A 20,389-nucleotide genomic window follows, 5' to 3' on the forward strand; every position below is an offset into this window, starting at 1 on the left:
CATCACCATCTAAGTTCTTGCCTATTTTCAAGAGTTGGTATGATCAACATCACCGTCAAAGTTCTTTGAGACACCTCAGTAGTGGCTTGCGCATGCAATACTTAGGTACCCATGGTTCCATTCTGATGGTCATTGTTGTTGAACGTACTCTAATAAGTCCTTCTCACTGTATGTTGCATAGTATCAAATCAAATCACCCATGGTTTGAGAGAGGGAGTCAATAAATTAGTCAATTAATGTGTCTGCAAAGCAAGAGAGAGGGCACATTTTCGTTAGTCATGGTTTTCAACAACATTATGTTCACCAGTTCTATTGGCATTCTTTTGCACTGACCAACCAGCTTAAGTACTATATTATCATCCAGGCTGGCCATCTTTTTCATGATTATTGGCTGTTTATCATCATCACCATACTCAACAACCATTCTTGCTGGAGAGACTAAGCCAATACCATTGCCCACTCAGCTGGTGACTCACTATTGTATTCAACTATCTCCTGTCTTGGTATATGGTTCCCATTTCCCACATATTCTTCTGAGTTCTCTTTACAGTGTTTTGTACTTAGCAATCTCTCTTGTCTCGTGTTGTGCAGTCTGTTACGGCAGTTTCAAACAAATGATGCCAGAGGAACAGCTGCCACTTTCCTGTAAAATGAAAAGGAGTATCAACTAGAGGAGTCTCTCCTTCCTTTAACTGATATGCCAAGAGGCAGACCTCACCAAACCTTTCAATAACATTGCACCATCAGTAACAGCCTGCTCTGATCTGTAACAGCCTGCTCTTCCACCGGCAGAAAATGGGACAAATTCTGCAGACAAACATCTCAAACCTTCCAGAGGTAAGACTTCAAAGTCATCTGAGACATGGTGCTTATAAGCTTTAGTAAGCTTAGTCAAGCAACGGAAAAACAAATTGATTGATTTGCAGAGTTCTACAATTTCAGAGCAATCAAGAATCTACTGTTAGAAAGCATCTTCAACTAAGATAAGTGGAATCAATGCCTGAAAGAGCATCACATAAGAAAATAATCCAAGTATATGAAACATTTGCCCCCCAAAAAAAAGCTGAATACAGTGACCACTTTAAGCTCTATGACAAACAAATTTGCACTCCAAACTACTACGTTGAGATGGAAACTAGATAACTGTCTGCTTTTAGGCACAAAATATAGTCATTAGACGAGAAAGCATGCTTAGCACAAAAAATAGCAATCGTTGGTTACATAAGAACAAATTAACTCCAACAGAAAACCCCTCCTTATCCTGTTTATGTTCTCCACCAGCTTAATAACAAGGCCTCATTTCAAGAGTAGAGTGGGTGAATTATAAATGTAGAGTTGTATACATAAATGAACATCATGAAGGAACAAGCCTCATAAAAGGAGCACCAGCTTTGATGAATCTTACCACAATTCCAGAAGCAGTAAAATTCACCTTGCAGCCACTTGCTTTTTAAGTGGTGTATCATACACCAATACAACAGCTCTGAGCATGTTATAAAACACTCACTTTCAAAAATTGTTTTGCCAAAAGGGCCCCCAGTTGAGACCACTGGCATTTGCAATTCAGGCCGTATCCTTGTGTAGTGTACACAGATGACATGCAATATGCAACAGAGATTTGTGACTTCATCGTTGTCCGCTAAAAAAGGGATGCCTCAAAGCTTCCTTTGCTGTCAATCGTTCAGATGGGTCAAACTTTAGTAGACCGTGCAGCAAATCGATCAAAGCTCCAGCCGAGTGATCCACATACTGCATCACTAGATTCTGCCGGAAAATTTGTTAGTATCCCCATTAAATCCATGCACTACTCACCATAGCAAAACCACTTATTGGTAACTGACCCGCAATCGAGGTAACTTTCTCACGGCCCGCATGCTTTCCTTCGAGGCACCTTCTGGCCAGTTCAGCTCTCGACGGTGTCTGAAGTACTTCTCAGCCCTTCGACTACAGAATAAGAAAAGCAGTTTGTTGTCACAAGACAGAATTTATGCTGCTAAATTTTAAAGCTACTTCATTCAGGAGAGAAGCAAATATCATCCTCAACATGTGTTCACCGTTTACACTTACTCAACCCTCTTTATCATGTGTTGTGGAATAGGGCCTAGCACGCGTTCCATCATTGCCAGATGTTCTAGGTTTTCATGTGTTTGGAAGAGTGCTTCACCCTGAAAATGTTCAGCCAAAAGAACCTCAGTACCAGGTGATATTAGTATGTCAATAGCCTCTAAACAACCACCACAGTCATACCGAGCATAATTCCACCAGGATGCAACCGATGCTCCACATATCACAAGGGTAACTCCATCCAAGACCTGATGAAATCATCAAAAATCACTTCCAAAGACCATGACACAAATACAGATGGTACAAACTGCACATCTTGATCTACTAGCATCAGGCCAAACTCACCGAGTATCACTTCAGGTGCCCTGTAGTGTCTGGTGGAAACAATCGAACAGTGATGACGGCTTTCAAAAGTAGCACTACCAAAATCAATGAGCTTGATCTGACTGGACTTTGGTATGCATGTAAAGTGTTTGCTAGGCTGGGAACTCTGGACAGATATTCAAGTGAGAACCGAAACAAAAGCTTATTCAATGAATGAGACTAAGAAAATAACATCAAACTAACCTTGTAATCAGGTAGCTTAATATAATCTGAGGAGACCAGTAAAATGTTTTCAGGTTTTAGATCCGTATGTATGAGTGTAAGTTCATGCATATCTGCAAGAACCATAGAGCCAAAGGATGTAAGGTTACATAGAGCAAGAGAAGATACACAAGGAATACGGCTAACCCACATCAAATAAGTACAACGTAGCTTACAAGCTACAGACTCCAAAAGTTGTTGGCCGAAATCGCGGACAAGATCAACAGGGAAGGGCCGGTAGCTATTTTTCCGCAAGAAATCATAGAGGCTAGGTCCAAGCTTCTCACAGACCTAAGAAAATATAAGAATTCGTAAGAGCATAACTGACAGACCAATTCATGAGAACTATTAAGATTCCAATCTATCCTTAGCAAAAATATATAGACACAAACTCAAAACACTTACAATACAAACATGCTTGCGGTAGTCAAACCAACTTTTCAGGCGAACACAGCCCCTGATATATCCATGAAGTTGGAAAATTCATTAGAGACGAAAAATCGAGTCCTGGATCGTTGGACTGCTCTCTTGGAATGCATAAAGAGGATATACAAGCTGAAGTTAGCACAGTCACTATCTCACAACAAAAATGTGATAGACAGACCGTGAGCCAGTTCTGTCGTGCTTGGCTAGCACACGCAGTACATCTATTTCAATCATAGCAGCATCACGATACTTCTGTACATTTCGAATCACTTTAATAGCTACATAATCTTGCTCCTCACGATCCCAACATTCCAATACTCTGCCAAAAGTCCCTGCAGGACTCCACAGGAATCATTTCATCCCTTGGTTATGATGACATGACTTATGACTGTAGACAGCAGACCTCCGGCTGCATCCTAGTCACGGTACAGACTTCAAGACCCAAAAAAAGAACATAAAATTTTCTCTAAAAAGCCAAGTACAACTAGCCCAGTTCAAACTCAAAAAGACATAGCTGTAAAATCCTAATGCACAAAAGTAAAATCCCAACAGACAATCAGCCTAGCATACTAAAAATAAAAAGATAATGCCTCTGAAGCCCCATTGCTGTAGCATAAAGCAGCCATACTTGAATAAATAATAAACATTAAAAGCTCAATCTGCGAAAAGCAAACAAGAGAAACCTTCAAAATTACCAACAATGATTCAAAAATGACAAAATCCAAATAGCACTCACCTTCCCCCATCTTGCTGAGTATTTTATCTGCAACCGAGATCCCCAAAAGAAAAAAAACAAGGGGGTTAGAGAATAGAAAAGGCCTGACAAAACAGGTGCTCAGAAACATCCAATTAGTAAACAAATTGAAAATTAGCACTTGCAAACATTCAAATAGAATACTTAGCACATTCTTTTCCATGAAGTAGAATGCATGCAGATCAACCCAGGGTCATGCCAAAATCTACTAGGATTAGCAGAGGGTGTCTTTACAGCGAGATGTAATATTTTCTCCAAGCTCAAACGTGTAGTGACCATCTTTGTCATCGTCACGCCAAGGCGGGGAATGACCCCGCGCAGCTCCATTCACATGGGGATGATACAGAGGGGCAGGGCCTGACCCTGCTCTTGCGGCACCGCCGCCCCTTTCATGCTCGCTCTGCCCACTATAGGCAACAGCCTGGGCCTACACACATCCGGCGATCCATGTTCCACCATCATCAACAATTTCTTTGTTCACAATTATCACACCCTTGAAATTTGAAGCACTGAAACCCTTAGCCAAAATTGGCTTTTCAAACAAACAAGACATTTGAACCTACGGCAGTCTCTTCCTTAAAAATCCATGATAGACTGCAATTTTTTTTTATCCTATCTAAATGCCATCACTGAATTGCAGCCTTCATAAATTGGTATAAATAGTACAAAAAACCTGCATTTTCCTAGAAAACCCTATCCATGCCATCACTAAATTTTGGCAAGTTTCATTGATTTTCACAGATGTGCAGGAAACCGCCACAGCAATCCGTACGAGAAAAGGAAGCTGATTCTCAGATTAATTGACAGAAGCAACAAGATCCGCACAGAAATTAAGACAGGACGAAGAAGCGAATGTGTACCTCATCTCTCCGAATGTCAGCTTCGCCGTAGGCAAACCGACCGCGTTTCTCAAGGCGCCTGTCGAAATCTACAAGGGCAGCCATGCAATCTCAGGGACTGGACCTCGCCTAGGGTTAAGGCATGGACAGAAGAGCGGAAGATAGCGGAAAGGGCCGATGTCCGGTAAGGAAAGATTCGGGGTAGGGGTACGAATAGAATGGATGTGTGTGTGTGTGTGTGTGTGTGTGAGAGAGAGAGAGATAGAGAGAGAGAGAGAAGCTCGTGTGCAGTGTGTGTGTGTGTGTGTTCGTGTGTGAGAGAGATTAGGGTTGTAACAGGCAACACAAAAAACGCACCCGAAAGAGCAAACTGAGCAGGGTCGGGTTTGGCTAAAAAAGCGCAAGTGAGAGAGAGAGAGAGAGAGGGAGAAAGAGAAAAAGGAGAAATAAAGGACCATTATATGGGGTCCATATATGCCTACACAATGTGCTCCTCATGATATGATGATGATGATGGTGCATGTGAGCACGATGTACTCTCATGATGATGATGATGATGATGAATATATCCCATGATCATTCACTTGTGTAATTTGTCGCCGACCTTGATCTACGGTGCTGGTGGCTTCGGAAATTATCCGATTTGAACGACTTGTTAGGTTAGAAACTGCAAAGTGCATAAGAAACTATCTTGTTTAAGTTATCAAATGTCCCTCCACAACATCAAATAAGAGAAAAAGACCGTTACAAGGTCCATAGATGTATGATGATGATGATGAGAATGGAAAACACAATTTGTTGATGATTGATGATGGTAAACACAATACACTAATAATGATCCTGATCTTGATCGTGATCATGGCGAACACAATACGATGATGTTTGATAAGAGAGCAAATAAAGTGTCATCTCTCAAGTATGTCTCTTCAAACTCTTCATGCAAGCCACGAATGTGTCAAGTTGTAAAAGCAATGGCTCTCACTCAATCATGGAAGAGTGAAAGGAAACATTTTCAGTGCATAAATGAAGGGAGATGTGTTGTCATTGTTTGTGAGGAAAAAGAAGAAATGCGGGAAGGGGGTTTCATTGGGGGAATAAAAGGAAAGCACGTTGAGGAGGACCAAAAAGATCAATTATCCTACAATTAAGTATGGGTCACTGTGGGTTAAAGTTTTCCCCAATTGTCATGCAAAGCTAGTCAATGGAGCCCCCTATTAATGAGCATATTGTGGGTATCCTATCGTATCCCTAATCATAATCATCACTCTTCTTTGAACCTTCAACCATTGCTCACTCTCTAACTACCATACACCTTAGAAAGGTGTCACGTAGCCTAAAGAGGTGGCTACTTGGTGGTTGCACCATGCTTCCCAACCTACCACCCTACTATTAGGTGATTCCACCTTGATGTTTAGCCTACCACTTGTAGTTTGGATGTTGTTGCATTGCCCTAGAGGATCGTTGCAAGCTACCACCCTACTATTGCCATTAGATTTGGAGTTATATAGCCTATATTTTGCTACCCCTAAGGGTTGCCAACTAACATAATCATCAACTACTCCTATTATTCATGCAGTTTCCATTCAACCAACACAACTTGTATTTTTCCTATCTTGAGTCATCATTGGCTTCCTATTGCTCAAAGGACTATGTTTCACTCCCCCTATTGCTACATACATCATTGTTGTTCTTGATGGATTATTGCTATTGTGCTTTTGGATCCATCTTGAGTATGACATATTCTTTGAGTTATTCTTGTCATCTTTGACACCACTTTCAGCTCTAGCTTGGTCACTAAGACAGAGGTTCAAGGCCCCATTGTATCGTATTCATCTCTATGCACCTTCATCTTCATTTAGAATTCATCTGATTGTGTTATTTGTGTGTCATGTTCTTTGAGTTCTCTATATTTGCCCTAGCATTTCTTTACATGGTAAGAAACTTGCTCTTAACAAATGCCTGACACTTAATTGAAAAAGATTGGCATTCAAGAGCATGCAAGAACACTCTCATATGTGTCTCAACCAACATCACCAAGGCAATCTGCTCCAAAGCTTATTCCTTTAGCACTTATTTATTCCTAGTTATAAGCTCTAAGGGATTGGTAACCTAAATCTCCAAATGGGACCAAAGGAGAGGATCCCCCCTCAAGATCACTTTACCTCTTATCCAATGATAAATATACAAAATTATTGTTAGTATAAAGACATTAAAGATTCCTAAGAGAAGTAGTTTTGAATGCTCCTTTAAATTAGATTTCTAAGAGAAGCAAAATTGAATGCTCCTCTAAATTAAATTCCATTTCATACTACTCAAATACCATCAACCATCCTGATGATGTAGTCTACACCTCAAAGGAGGTGCACTATAGTCAAAGCTATACACTAGTGAGAATTTGGAATTCCTAGCTTAAAGGGGACACACTAACATGGGCACAATTGCATATCTTGTGTTTATGCTCCCATTACAATTGGTGCAAGATACATGCAAATTACATTCTATTAGTCCTTGATTAGTTACTCCAACTAACATCTATGTTACAATTGGTGCAAGATACACATGATTTACATTCTACTAGTCCTCCGTTGGTTACTCCAACTAACATCCATGTTATGGGATTAAGTTACCTTGGAAAGCCAAACCCATACTAGACTAGCATGCGAATGTGAGAAGACGTGGGTCTAGAGGTAGAAGGATATGCATACTTTCTTGCACACGTGCTTATTTTGATGTTTTTGCTTTTGGTGCATCCCCTAACCATTCACAAAACCCACCAATTCTACCCATAACCCATTCCATGTTCTACTACTTTGTCCACTCATTCACCTATTCTAAATCACATCACACCAAGGGGTACTATAATCTAGGCACATAATCCTGTAGGTTCTCTTCCTATCCCTCAACTAGGTGCTCAAGTTGGTGGTGGAGATGCACCAAAGGTGGGAGTTTCACTCATATGTACCCTCAAGAGTTGACACTCAAAAATATCCACCCCACACTTATCAAGCCCCAAACATCATCCACTCAAGTGGTCACACAATTTGCACAGCTATGTCAATGCCTAACGGCCATCTATATTCTATTAGGCAAGTTTTACATGTAACTTGCCCATCCACATATATTTATTTATTTATTTGTACATGTATGTGTGTAGATACATACTACCATCATATAAGCACCCATATATATGGAGAAGAAAAATATTAGATAAATTTAATTTTAAAAACATGTGTAAATTGATTATTTTAATAGTGTTAGTCAAGTTTAACTAAGAGTTGGATTGGTTATGTTAGTCAAATAAGTAGGTAATGTTATCTAAGTTAGCTTAGGTATTATTATTATTATTAGTAAATGGAAAAAAACAAGAAGAAATAAAGAAGAGGATAAGGGGGAAGGTGGTGACTTAAAAGGTTGCTAACCAACCACTGTATCCCTCTCCCTCCAATACATACACACTCCCCCAACCTCCCAAGCCACAATTGTTGTTAGTGGCCCTAACTTCCCCCATCCCCTCATCCAATTCCCTCTCACCACCTCATCCTCCCTTACATTCCCAACCCGCCCACCCCCCTTTTTGCTAACGACTAGATAAGACCATATGCCATACATATATTAGGGAAATTAGTAGTGAGGGGAGATAGAGAATAAAGGAGTGAGAGCAAGAACATTATTGTTTAACACTATGTACAATGTCAACATCAAGATCATTGGACCACCACATAGAAGGTTTGCTCGAGTGGCAATGCAAACAAAATCATGACACCGAAGAGTTGCACAGGAACTTCAAGGCTTGCCTTGGGAGTCTTCCCATCAAATGACCCTTCCCTAGTAAACCGTGTTAATCAAATAGAAGTTTGCTTGAACTTATATTGTCACAATACTCTATTCATGAGAGGACAAATGAACAAGGGTTTGTTCCCTTAAGATAGTTGTAAATTTCAAATGGGGTATCTTAGGCACCATAGGAAGCACATTCGAAGTTGGAAATTGAGTCAAGCATAATATAAGAGGAGAATAAAACATGTAGTGGAGTAAAATTGTGTGTGATGTTATTAATAAATATATGAAGGTAAGTATCTACAGACATTCAATAATAAAAGCTAGAGCAATAGACCTTGTTAGGCTCCTTGGCAACAACTAGATGCTTCCCTCAAGAAATATTCCATAGTATCCTAGTAAATCTAAGCTCACTAGCTTAGAAAGTTTAGGAGAGAAGCAATAATATCCCCCCAACATTGGCTTAAGAGACAGTTTAATTTATGTGAGTATCTAGGATATTAGCATTACGTGCCTTCTTAATTAACTAACCCATCCTTGCATAATTATAGTGAATATGAGAGGATTAGAAGTCAAAGATGGGTAGCAAGCATGTAGTCAAAATTTTTTAAAATATACATCTCAAGGGCCTTGAAAATGATTAGTTCAAATCCTCCTAATAGAAAACCACCTTGAAAAGGGACCTAATACAAAGAGGAAGAGAACTCAAGGCTAGCATTTGGAAATTGAGAAACTCTCAAGGAAGTTGGATCAAACAAAATATTTACTTTGGTAAGACAAGATAATTGTTCATAATTGTGCAATAAATTATGACTTAAGGAATGTGCTTAATTCCCCAAGTTGGTGGGGATAGTTTAGATAAAAAGAGTGTATATAAGATGGTTGTTTTCTTGAACAACACCTAGTCCTTGTAGGTTGCATCTTATACCAATGTAGAGAATACGCAATGGTATCAACTCAAAAATGCTTGAGATTATAATGCTTAGAATAAATGTTAATATCTTGGTATGGATGTTTTTAATTGTGATTGGAAAGAGCCATTGTGGATTTTGTGTATGTGAATCAAATGAGAATATTCAAGCATCATACCTCCCTATAGTCGTCATTGAGCAGAGGCTCCATTACCAAGCCATAAATAAACCACCTAGAGTGTGGGAAATGGCACTTAGGATGATAAGATCAACCGATGGTGGAGGAAGGTTTCCTCCTTGTGGATTACAGTCATGCTTTCCCAAATTGTTGATTGATCTATCTTTTCTTGTATCTCTTGATTCCTTACATTCTTGAAATCTTCAATAGGGATTTGTAGTTCGAAAATCTTTTGTTGTTTAGTAGACTTCTATGCTTCAATTTTTTGCTTCTTAGACCTATAATCCTGAATTTTTGCATCCTATAAATTTGTTTCTTATGATGATCAAATGCCATAACCTTGCACTATGCCTTCCACATCTATCTCAAAGATAGGAACGATTATAGGACTAGCCTTTAGTGTTGGGGGTAAAGGCGCCCGTGTATCACTACACTAATAGTATCTGCACATCTATACACTGCAAGTGGCAGGTGCCCATCACTATCACTTCATTCTTTATTCTTTTTGTGACATTTGAAGAAAGGAAAGGCCAGTCTCATATTGTGACTATTGGAGTTTCCACATCTTGTCTCTCTCCCCCCCTCTCTCTCTCTTGCTCTTGCTTCTTCCACCATAGCTCTTGCTTCCGCTTGCATGCTTCCACTCCGGGCTCACTCCCTTCAACTAGTATTAGAGCCATCTTCTTGAGAGCACATGTGGTACTACTGTTGTTTGGATAGCACATGTGATAGCTCAGTGCTTGCTAGGACACTTTCGTAATCATTGGGCATTGTTGGCAACCCTCTATCATCATTGGCATTGTGGGTTTGGATACTCCTATTGAGCTAAAATATCTCTAATATTGATCGTTATATAGTGTGGGTAGCATGTTGTAATACACATAGGGACAACACTTCCCTCATTGTTTGGAGATCACTTATGCTTCCTGAAATGTCTTGGATCACTTGGGGATGCTACTTCAATGCCTTAGAATGCTATTGGGTTGATTTGACCACACATTTAGCTCAATTTTCTTAGAGATTGCATTGTTGCAATAATAGGAATGAATGTCATTTATCTTAAAAAATCATATCCTTCTTCTCACTTGATGCTTTCAGGCTTGGTATTGATGTTTGAATGTTCATTTAACACTTTTAGGATGCTTGACACATGTCTTAGAATGCTTTTGGGCTTCGATCAAGCTTGCATTCACTCAGTTTTGACTATCATATCCTTGGTGTTCATAGTGGATAGCAAGCAATTGTTTGATAAAGATTATGCTCATTATATGTTGAAGCTACTCGGGTACCACATATTGGATATACTGACAATTTGGTTGTCATGCATACCTATGGATATGTTCATGACATGCCCCTAAGCTGAGATTGGATCTTGGATGCTTTGACATTGGATATCATTCCTATCCTTGGATGCTACAATCAGGGTCTTGCAAATTTATTGGGTTCAATGCTTCTAGATGTAGCCATTTTTCCAGCCAAATCCCAACATTCCTAAACTTTTCGCTATTACCAATACCCATAGTCTGTTACAAATGTCATCAACCTGGACATCTAGCGGCGAATTGTCAATCCAAAAAGACAACTCTTCACATCAACTATTTGGGAGCAACAGAAGATGAAGACCATGAAGAAATACCAGATTTCACGGAGGACAATGACGATATCGATACTACTTCAAATACTTTACCAGGTATGCCAAATCCCCATTCTTTATTAACGATGAAATGCCTTGTGCATGGTAAAGAAAAGGCTGTTTTACATGATGATGGGAGCACACACAACTTTATTTTTGCAAAATTGGTCAAATAATTGAATTTACATACTATTTTCACTCATTATCGCATCAAGGTTGCATTCTTAGGCACTAGATACAATGGAACACAATAAGTACTTAACTTAGATATTAAAATTGGTGATTATGTTGAACATAGAAATTTCTTAGTTGTGCCTTTGCAATCTAGTGATATTATTTTAGGAATGCCTTGGTGTCATCAGTATAATCCCGATATAGATTATTCCAGGCATTCAATGAAGATTCATTCTAATGGGAAACAAATCACATTGCATGATATGCACACTTTTGATAATTTTCCATTGCTTAGTTATACACAGGCTAAACGTGCATTACGAAAAGGTAGCAAATCCTACTTAATATGGGTGAGTGAAATCGAAGTTAAAGAAAATCAGATAAATTCTAAGCATGCACAATTTATTTCACAATTTCAAGATTGTTTTGCTGTTGACTTACCACCTAGCTTACCACTTATGCGTCCCGAAGATCACAAAATAGACTTAATTCCTGGATTACAACCACCATGTAAAGCACCATATAGACATAACCAAATTGAATAGAAAGAAATTCAAGCCCAAGTTGAAAAATTGTTAACCCGAGGACTCATTAGACCCAGTAGTTCTCCATTTGGTGCACCTGTCCTATTAGTGAAGAAGAAAAACAATACCTATAGGATGTGCATTGATTATTGTGCCCTAAATAAGATCATTGTTAAGAATAGATATCTGATTCCTAAGGTAGACGATCTTATGGACAAACTACAAGGGTCTGCAATATTTAGCAAGATAGATCTTAAATATGGATACCATCAAGTACGACTGGACATATCTGATATTTTCAAAACTACATTTAGAACACAATTTGGACACTATGAATTCCTTGTTATGCCTTTTGGTTTAACTAATACACCAGCCACATTCAGTCGTATGATGAATCGCATATTTTTGAAGCATCAGCATTGTGTCATTGTTTTCTTTGATGATATATTGGTTTTCAATAAGAATGAAAACGAGCATTATGAACATTTATATTTGGTTTTCAAATTACTGAAAGAGAATCAATTATATGCTAATCCTGAAAAGAGTGAATTTTTCCAAACACACATTGAATATCTAGGACATATTGTTTCATGTGAAGGTATTAAAGTTGACCCTAAAAAGATAGAAGCAAATTTGAATTGGCCGATACCTAAAAATGTGCACGAATTACATTCTTTCTTAGGTCTTGCTAGCTTTTATAGAAAATTTGCGAGAAAATTTTCATTGCTTGCATTACCTTTGACAAAATTATTAAAGAAAGGCATTGTGTATCATTGGTCCGACAATCAACAAAAGTCCTTTGATTTATTGAAACATGCTTTAACTCATCCTCCTGTATTGCAATTACCTGACTTCAATAGACCATTTTTTCTAGTAGTCACTAATGCTAGTGGATCTGGAATAGGAGTAGTCCTTATGCAAGATTCCCATCCCATAGCCTACTCTAGCTGCAAACTTAAACCCTCTAAACTTAAGTATTCTACCTATGATAAGGAATTGCTAGCTGTAGTACAAGCTCTACATCAATGGAAACACTATTTAATGGAATCTGAATCCATGATAAAAACTGACCAACAAAGTATTAAACATCTCCTTAGTCAACCACAAATATCTGATTGACACACTAAATGGGCTGCTTTTATTCAAAGTTTTCATCCACTCATACAATATCAACCCGGAAAAGAGAATGTTGTTGCCGATGCTTTAAGTAGAAGACCGACTATTCATAATATCTATGTGATATCTTTTGACTCTCTTCTCCTTATGAAAGATACCTACGACCAAGACCCTAGTTTTCAAACTGATTGGAATAAATTAGGTGCAAATAACTGGATTCCAATTGATTCATTGTCTTAGACTGATGGATTTATATTCTATGAAAAAAGATTATGTGTAACTGTTCCATTTCAATCATTTGTCTTGCACAAAATTCATTGTCCCCCATATCAAGGCCATAGAGGAATTATTTTTACTTTGCGTACACTAATTGAAGATTTTTATTGGCCACACATGAAATCTTATGTATCTAACTTTATATCTGAATGTTTAATCTGCCAAAGAGTTAAACGACACCATGGTAAACAATATGGTTTATTAATGCCTTTACCAATTCTAGACCAACCATGAGAATAGATTTCAATGGATTTTATCACTAGTTTGCCTAACACTAAAGCTAATCATGATATGATTTGGACTATTGTCGATAGGTTTAGCAAACAAGCATATTTCATTCCATGCAAGAAAATGTTAACTGCATCTCAAGCTGCTCAATTGTTTTTTAAAATTGTTTTCACTAATCATGGTTTGCCAAGAGTTATTATTTCTGACCGTGATTCTAGATTCTGCAATAATTTTTGGATTACTTTGTTTGCTAATTTAAGAACAAAGATTGATTTTTCATCTGCATTTCATCCTGAAACAAATGGGCAAATAGAAGCTACTAATAGTACAATTTTAGATCTTTTGCGTGCATACACAATTTCAAAACCACAAACATGGGATACACATTTACACTTACTTCAGTTTGCATACAATAACACACCACATATAGCTACACAGAAAGCACCATTTGAAATCATTTCTGGATATAGATTACCTATACCAATTACATCATTGACAAACAAAGTTCAAACTGCTGATGATATTGCTAACATGCATGCTACTATTTTTTATGAAGTTAAAGATATGATTACGAAAGCCCAGTAATCATATACAAAACAAGCTAACAAGAAAAGAAAAGCTATGAGTTTCAAAGTTGATGATTATGTTTGGTTACGCATTGAAAAGAGATTACAAAGTGTTGACAAACACCCTGTTCTAAAGTTAGCTCCTCGATTTTATGGACCTTTCAAGATCATTCACAAAATCAATGACAATGCATTTAAACTAGAATTACCACAACACTGGAAAATCCACAACACTTTTCATATCAGTTTATTACGACCTTTTAGAGGCCAATTACCTGTACAACCTGTCTATGAAAACCCTCATTTGTTAGAAGAAGTAACTGAAATCCTCAGTGTTTTTATGGCTATGATTTAGGAGGGATATTGAGAAATATATCATCGCACTCCTATGATAGCCTCTTTGTATGGAGCAAAAAGGCAAGGAACATGCAACAACCTAGAAGAGTTGTCTTACATCCCATATGCATAGTGAGAAAAAGTGGTACCATCCTGCAACTATAAAAGAATGTATTTGACAATCAAGTGAATGTAATGTTATTGTACTTTGTACTTTTAGTCTATGGATCTGTCTACTTAAGATTGTATTTATGAGTCCAAGCTAATATATATTGGAACCTAATTCACTCGAGTAATACTATTAATCATCATGCTTCTAGTATATGAGTTCCAACCATCATAGCTAAACCATTGCTCAAGATCCGTATTTTTAAAAGTTTGACTTCTTACATACTAACCATACATGGGATTTAGTTCCTTTGCCTACTAGTAAGAAGCCATTGACATGGAAGTGGATATACAAGTTGAAAAGTATCCTTGGATGCCCCAAGCCCACTTATAAGGCCATATTGGTAGCTAAGGGTTTCAAGCATTAATATTGTTGAGAAGGGAACTCTCCTTATACTGGAGAGGATAAGGGTAGCTAGGTGTAAATGGACTGGAGGACAGGGGAACAAGGGGAAACTCTAACCCTAACTCCTCTAGAGGCTATATAAATAGCCTAAAGTACACACTCACAGTTGAGGAGAGTGTACTAGTTATACCTTGAACAACTGACTAAGCAAGATCTTATTCTTGTACTTGAGCTCTCTCCCTCCCTCTTGTGCACACTCTCTCATGCTTCCAACTCTGATTTGCAATATGGTGTCAAAGCCATCCTTGATCCTCAACTTTCCTCAACCTTTCTAAGTGCACAAGAAGAAATCTTGTCTTCTCATTTGCCCTCATTTCCACCATAGCCAGCTCGACCCACCTTTGTTGGAGGACCTAGGGAGAGCATTTTAGCTCTTGACTTCTTCTAGAGATATTCCCCTCATCTCAGGGCGACTTAGCGTGGCACATCAGAGGCCGACATAAGGCGTCATGGAGGGCAACATTGCACAAATCGTGAAATCTGGCGCAGTTTTGTCAGCGTGCTATTCAAGGGCTTTGTGCTTGTTGACGACGGTGCAATCATGGGGGCCACCACAGGGCTTTCATAGCCCCCCTAGTGGGCAAACTTCCTCTAAGAGGGTTTGAAGAAATCCCTAACTGTGGGTTTCTGGGGCTGCCATAGCCAGAAAGCTTCAAGCTTTCCCATTTTTCAAAATTTTCAATCTCTAAGCATTAATAGTGATTCTAATCACTGAAGCATATACTCTGAAGTGTGTTCCTAGTCTATAAGTAGCTCCAACACTCGGGAGATATCATAAGTTCATCGAGAAGCGTGATTTCAATCCCGGTAATAAGTCAAGTGTCTCACCAAGATTAACAAGGTAATACCTGAACATCTCAATCTTGAGATAAGTGCTTCTAAGCACTGAAAAGGCATTCAGTGATATCAATACTACTTCCCTATGAATATTGATGTGATTGAAATCTCCTAGGACTCTTCACCAAGTGTCGAGGTCATTAATCGACCTTGCTCAACCAAATACTCGTATACTAAATTGCAAGGAGGGGAAGAGCCTAAAGTCTAGTCAAGGCTCACCTCATTGAAACCTAGGAAAACGGTAAAGCTTAAATCAAGAGTTGTTCGAAGAACATGACCTCCAAAATCCTATCTTAAGATATTGCATATGTATGATTTCCAACCTTTTTCATCTCTATAGCTTTAAAGTTGGTTATCATTTGTAGGGCTATTAGTTCTGCTATTTGGTTTGTACTTGGCCACCTGTAAAGGACGAGACACTCCCATTGCTCAAGGCAATAGGTAAGACCTTCCTATAATGGCCATGGCCTATGCAAATGTAAGGCCTCAAATTCACAAGTTCAATGGAAAAGATTTCCATCCTTGGCAAGTCTTGGTAAAATATAAAATGATGGAACGAGGCTACTGGCCCTTCATAAAAGGGACCAAAGTTATTGACCCATCGAGTCCTCTTGATGTAGAAGATGATGAAAGGGCTCAGGGCATCATCATGCTTCATTTGGATGAATCTTTAATTCATCATATTGACCAACTCTCCACTACCAAGGAGAAGTGAGATGAACTTGAAAGGCTCTACAGTGCTACAGGGAAGAACTCCAAGATCTTTCTAAAGATTGAGTTTTTAAGCTTGGAGTATAAACATGGAGAAGATCTAAGCAAGTTTATTTCACATATGAAGGGGCTTATGGCACAGCTGGCCTCCATTCAAGCACCAATTCATGATAAAGATGCCATTGCCATCCTTCTGAAGTCTGTAAAGAAGGTTTTTCCAACCCTTGTAACTACTCTAACTAATACCCCTAACCCAACCTTGGCAAGTAGTATCCAGTCATGCCTGGATGAAGAGAAGAGAAACCATACTGAAGGGGCTTCATCATTTACTTCCCGTAAGCAAGTGTTAGTCCATACAGCTTCTACTAAGTGCTCCTTCTGTCACAAAAAAGGGCATACTGTAAGCAATTGCTGGAAGAAATATCCTGACAAAATGAGTGCAATAAATGCAAAAAGACCGGGCATATCACTAGTAAGTGTCCTAGTGTTCCAGAAGTACCTATGGAATTGGAGGCCAACTTTGCCTCCCAATCCACAACTGACCGACTCTTTTGAGTCTTGTAACACTCTCTACCTATAACCTTCTTTTGTAGCTTGATTTATAAAGGCATCTCATTGTGGATTAGGGGGGGCATCCTATCATCCTATCATGCTTTATCCAATGCCACCTGGCATTGAGGGGGGTGTTGAGAAGTAAGTATGGGAACTCTCCTTATACTGGAGAGGATAAGGGCAGCTAGGTGTAAATGGACTAGAGGACAGGGGAACAAGGGAAAACCCTAACCCTAACTCCTCCACAGGCTATATAAACAGCCTAAAGTACACACTCACAGTTGAGGAGAGTGTACTAGTTGTACCTTGAACATCTGACTAAGTAAGATCTTATTCTTGTACTTGAGCTCTCTCTCTCCCTCTTGTGCACACTCTCTCATGCTTCCAACTCTGATTTGCAACAAATGTGGTATTGACTTTGATTAAGTCTTTTCTCTTGTGGTCAAAATGACAACCCTATGCTTGATACTAGCATTGGTTACTCAACTAGATCTAGACCTTTATCAAATGGATGTAAATATGGATTTTTTACATGGGGACTTGCATGATGAGATTTATATACAATAGCCTAAGGGCTTTGAAGGAAAAGGTAAGGGGACACCTAGTATGCAAGTTGAGAAAGAGCCTTTATGGCCTTAAGCAAGCACCTAGGGAATGGTACCACAAGTTTGATGGCTTTAATGCATTCACAAGGATATAGCCGTAGTGCTATGGATCCATGTTTATATACAAAGAAGCTTGCGATGGAAACTTTATGATTTTGTTACTCTATGTGGACGATATGCTTATTTTTGGGAGAGTTCATGGATGCCTCCAAAACTTAGCTCAAGAAGAGTTCATGATGAGCTGGATGCCTTCAAAACTTAGCTCAACTTTATGATTTTGTTACTCTATGTGGACAATATGCTTATTACTGGGAGAGTTCATGATGAGTTGGATGCCTCCAAAACTTAACTCAAGAAGAGATTTGAGATGAAGAATATGGGATAGGCCTCACATATTCTTATTCATTGTAGAGAAATGGATTTCCTTTGATTTACAAGGAAAAGTAACTACATCAGCTCTCCTAATCCTTCTTCAACTTTACCAACTTGAACCAAGATCTTTCTAATAACATTTAATAAGATCTCTCCATGTTATCCATTTTTAAAACCACAAATATCACTTTAAAAATAACACATACTACTTTAATCTTTTGATCCTTTAGAATTCCCAATGGTTGTAGTCTCCTTGGCCTTGAGTCCCATAATAATGACATGGTCCTCATTGTGTATCATATTATTCCTATATTTTATTCCAAGGTTGTCAAGGGGGAAATTTCCTTGGTCCTCGAAATCCTCCTTGCTTTCCCATAAATAATTACTTGATTTACTTGTAAAGGATTCCTTGGCCTCGCTCTTGGATACATCATGGGTGCTAGTTGACTACTTTTAACATTTAGATTATACCAACTTGTAGTCTCATGCCCATGCTTTTGCCATATATGGAAAAACTTCTCCTTCTTTGTTTGTATGGTTACTCCAAAATCTCTTAGTTTTTCTTTGATCTTCTTTTTCGATTTAGCTTCAGATTTCTTGGTCACAACTCTATTTTTCTTTTTGTCCTTAGATGATTCTACATTCTTCTTACTTTGCTTTTCTTCATATTATCCTCATCTTTTGAATCATTTGACTCCTCCCTTGATTTTTGATGCAGATCTCCAATCCTCATCCTCATCCTCTATTTTAAAATCTAATTCCTCCTCAAATTTTGATCTGTCTTCTTTACTTTTATTATTTGATTAGCTTAATCTAAGCCTTTTATCCACTTTAGTTGTAGCTTGTAGTAAATAATCAAAATCAACATTCTAGGCATCAAGTTCCATGTTAGCAACAATACTCATGATTCTCCTCTTCAAACCCTTAATGAAATAAGAAATAGTCATTTCCAAATAAGGCTTTTGAGCCTGGTTAACTTCTTCAAACAAGTCAAGGATTTTTAAGTGTAATCCTACATTAGCATATGCTTCTACTTCATTCCCTTAAATTTAGCCATAATGTCATATGCTATCTCATCTAATCAAAACCTCTCCAAAAACCTTTTCTTGAGGTTATCATAATCATCAACATTGTGCAAGTGATAGTTATTGGACCAATCCATTGCCTTCCCATTGAATGTTGCTACAAACTATTGTCTTTTGATATCATCATCAAAAGCACCTCTATATCTACTTGCTATCCATCTTGTCTCAAACTATGCAATATGACAAATAGACCCTTGATTTTTTTGCATTGAAACTTTGCTGCTCTGACTTTGGGGATCAAAGTGGGTTGATGTTAACCCTTCTAAAGGCATGACAAAGAAAGTGTAAAAAGGAAGGAAAATTTTCAGAATTAAAAGAGGAAAATCAGAGTGTCTTTCTAGTACATGTTTTTTTTTTTTGACATAAAATCATTTTGAAATTGATTTATAAGGAGAGTTAGGGTCACTACCGTGTAAAGGAGAGTTAGATTCACTACTATGTAAATTGTAATAATAACCTAAGCAGGCATGAGGACAAAAAATATTGGCCCAACACTAAAAAAGAGTTGTAAAAAATCAAAGAGTGTGTGCCCTCATGCCTCCTTAGGTTATTATTACAATTTACATAGTAGTGAAATGGGAGGGTGCCCAAGATAAGACTAGTCTAAGCTAATGAAATGGGAGGGTGCCCAAGAAAACTAAGGTCATGTATACAAGTTATAAAAAAAAAAGGATAAGCTTATTCTCATAGTGTGAAATCTTGCGAGCTCTCTTCTTGTTTCTTTTCGCTACTTGCAATGTACAGGTGTGCATGTACTATCAATGTAATGAATACACTTGCGGTTAGGCACATGTTCCTTTACCCCCAACATAAGGTAAATGATGAAAAAACATATGTTTTAGCTACCAAAATAAATTCAATAAGACTTTTTATTTCTCTTGCTACATAAAGAAATGAAATATTTATCAAATGGGTATACATAATATCTTCTTGAATGGATACAGACAATATACTCTGGTACAAAGCATGCCAAGGTGATATTGTGTTGCCAGTCTTATCTATGGATGATTTGTTGATCATAGATAACATTCAAAAGCATGGTTGCTAAAGTAAAATTTTAGCTTTCATCAACACTTAACATACTGGATTTGAAAATTTTGCATTATATTCTTGACATTGAAGTTTACAAGTCCAAAGAGTTAGCTTCATCTTCCAACAAAAGTATGTTGTTGGAATTTAAGATAAATTCAACATTTCCAATTGTCATCCTATCAAAGCTCCTATGAAATCCAATATGAAGCTCTCTAAGGATAAAAGAGGAGTTAG

The 20,389-nt window shown here is 38.1% G+C and overlaps 1 protein-coding gene across 2 annotated transcripts; it reads right to left on the minus strand.

Annotated features, from left to right (window-relative positions):
• Positions 1-1,299: 1,299 nt before the first annotated feature.
• On the minus strand, positions 1,300-5,075 carry LOC148010662 (serine/threonine-protein kinase AFC1-like). Of its 2 annotated transcripts, XM_087671127.1 has the most exons (12): positions 4,690-5,075; positions 4,064-4,256; positions 3,812-3,838; positions 3,254-3,407; positions 3,055-3,106; positions 2,826-2,940; positions 2,632-2,723; positions 2,410-2,554; positions 2,248-2,312; positions 2,068-2,165; positions 1,842-1,944; positions 1,300-1,764 (listed from the first exon to the last, which is right to left on the minus strand). In XM_087671127.1, the coding sequence occupies exons 1-12, from the start codon at positions 4,771-4,773 to the stop codon at positions 1,627-1,629; spliced, it is 1,266 nt and encodes a 421-aa protein (XP_087527253.1). In that variant the 5' UTR covers positions 4,774-5,075; the 3' UTR covers positions 1,300-1,626. The 2 variants fall into 2 exon arrangements, with proteins under 2 accessions (XP_087527253.1, XP_087527255.1); XM_087671129.1 differs by lacking the exon at positions 4,064-4,256 and having other exon boundaries at positions 4,690-5,073.
• Positions 5,076-20,389: the final 15,314 nt, after the last annotated feature.

Source organism: Lygodium microphyllum, chromosome 29, assembly GCF_053477565.2.
Source record: "Lygodium microphyllum isolate KBCC chromosome 29, Lygodium_microphyllum_v1.1.10, whole genome shotgun sequence".
Taxonomy (NCBI): domain Eukaryota; kingdom Viridiplantae; phylum Streptophyta; class Polypodiopsida; order Schizaeales; family Lygodiaceae; genus Lygodium; species Lygodium microphyllum.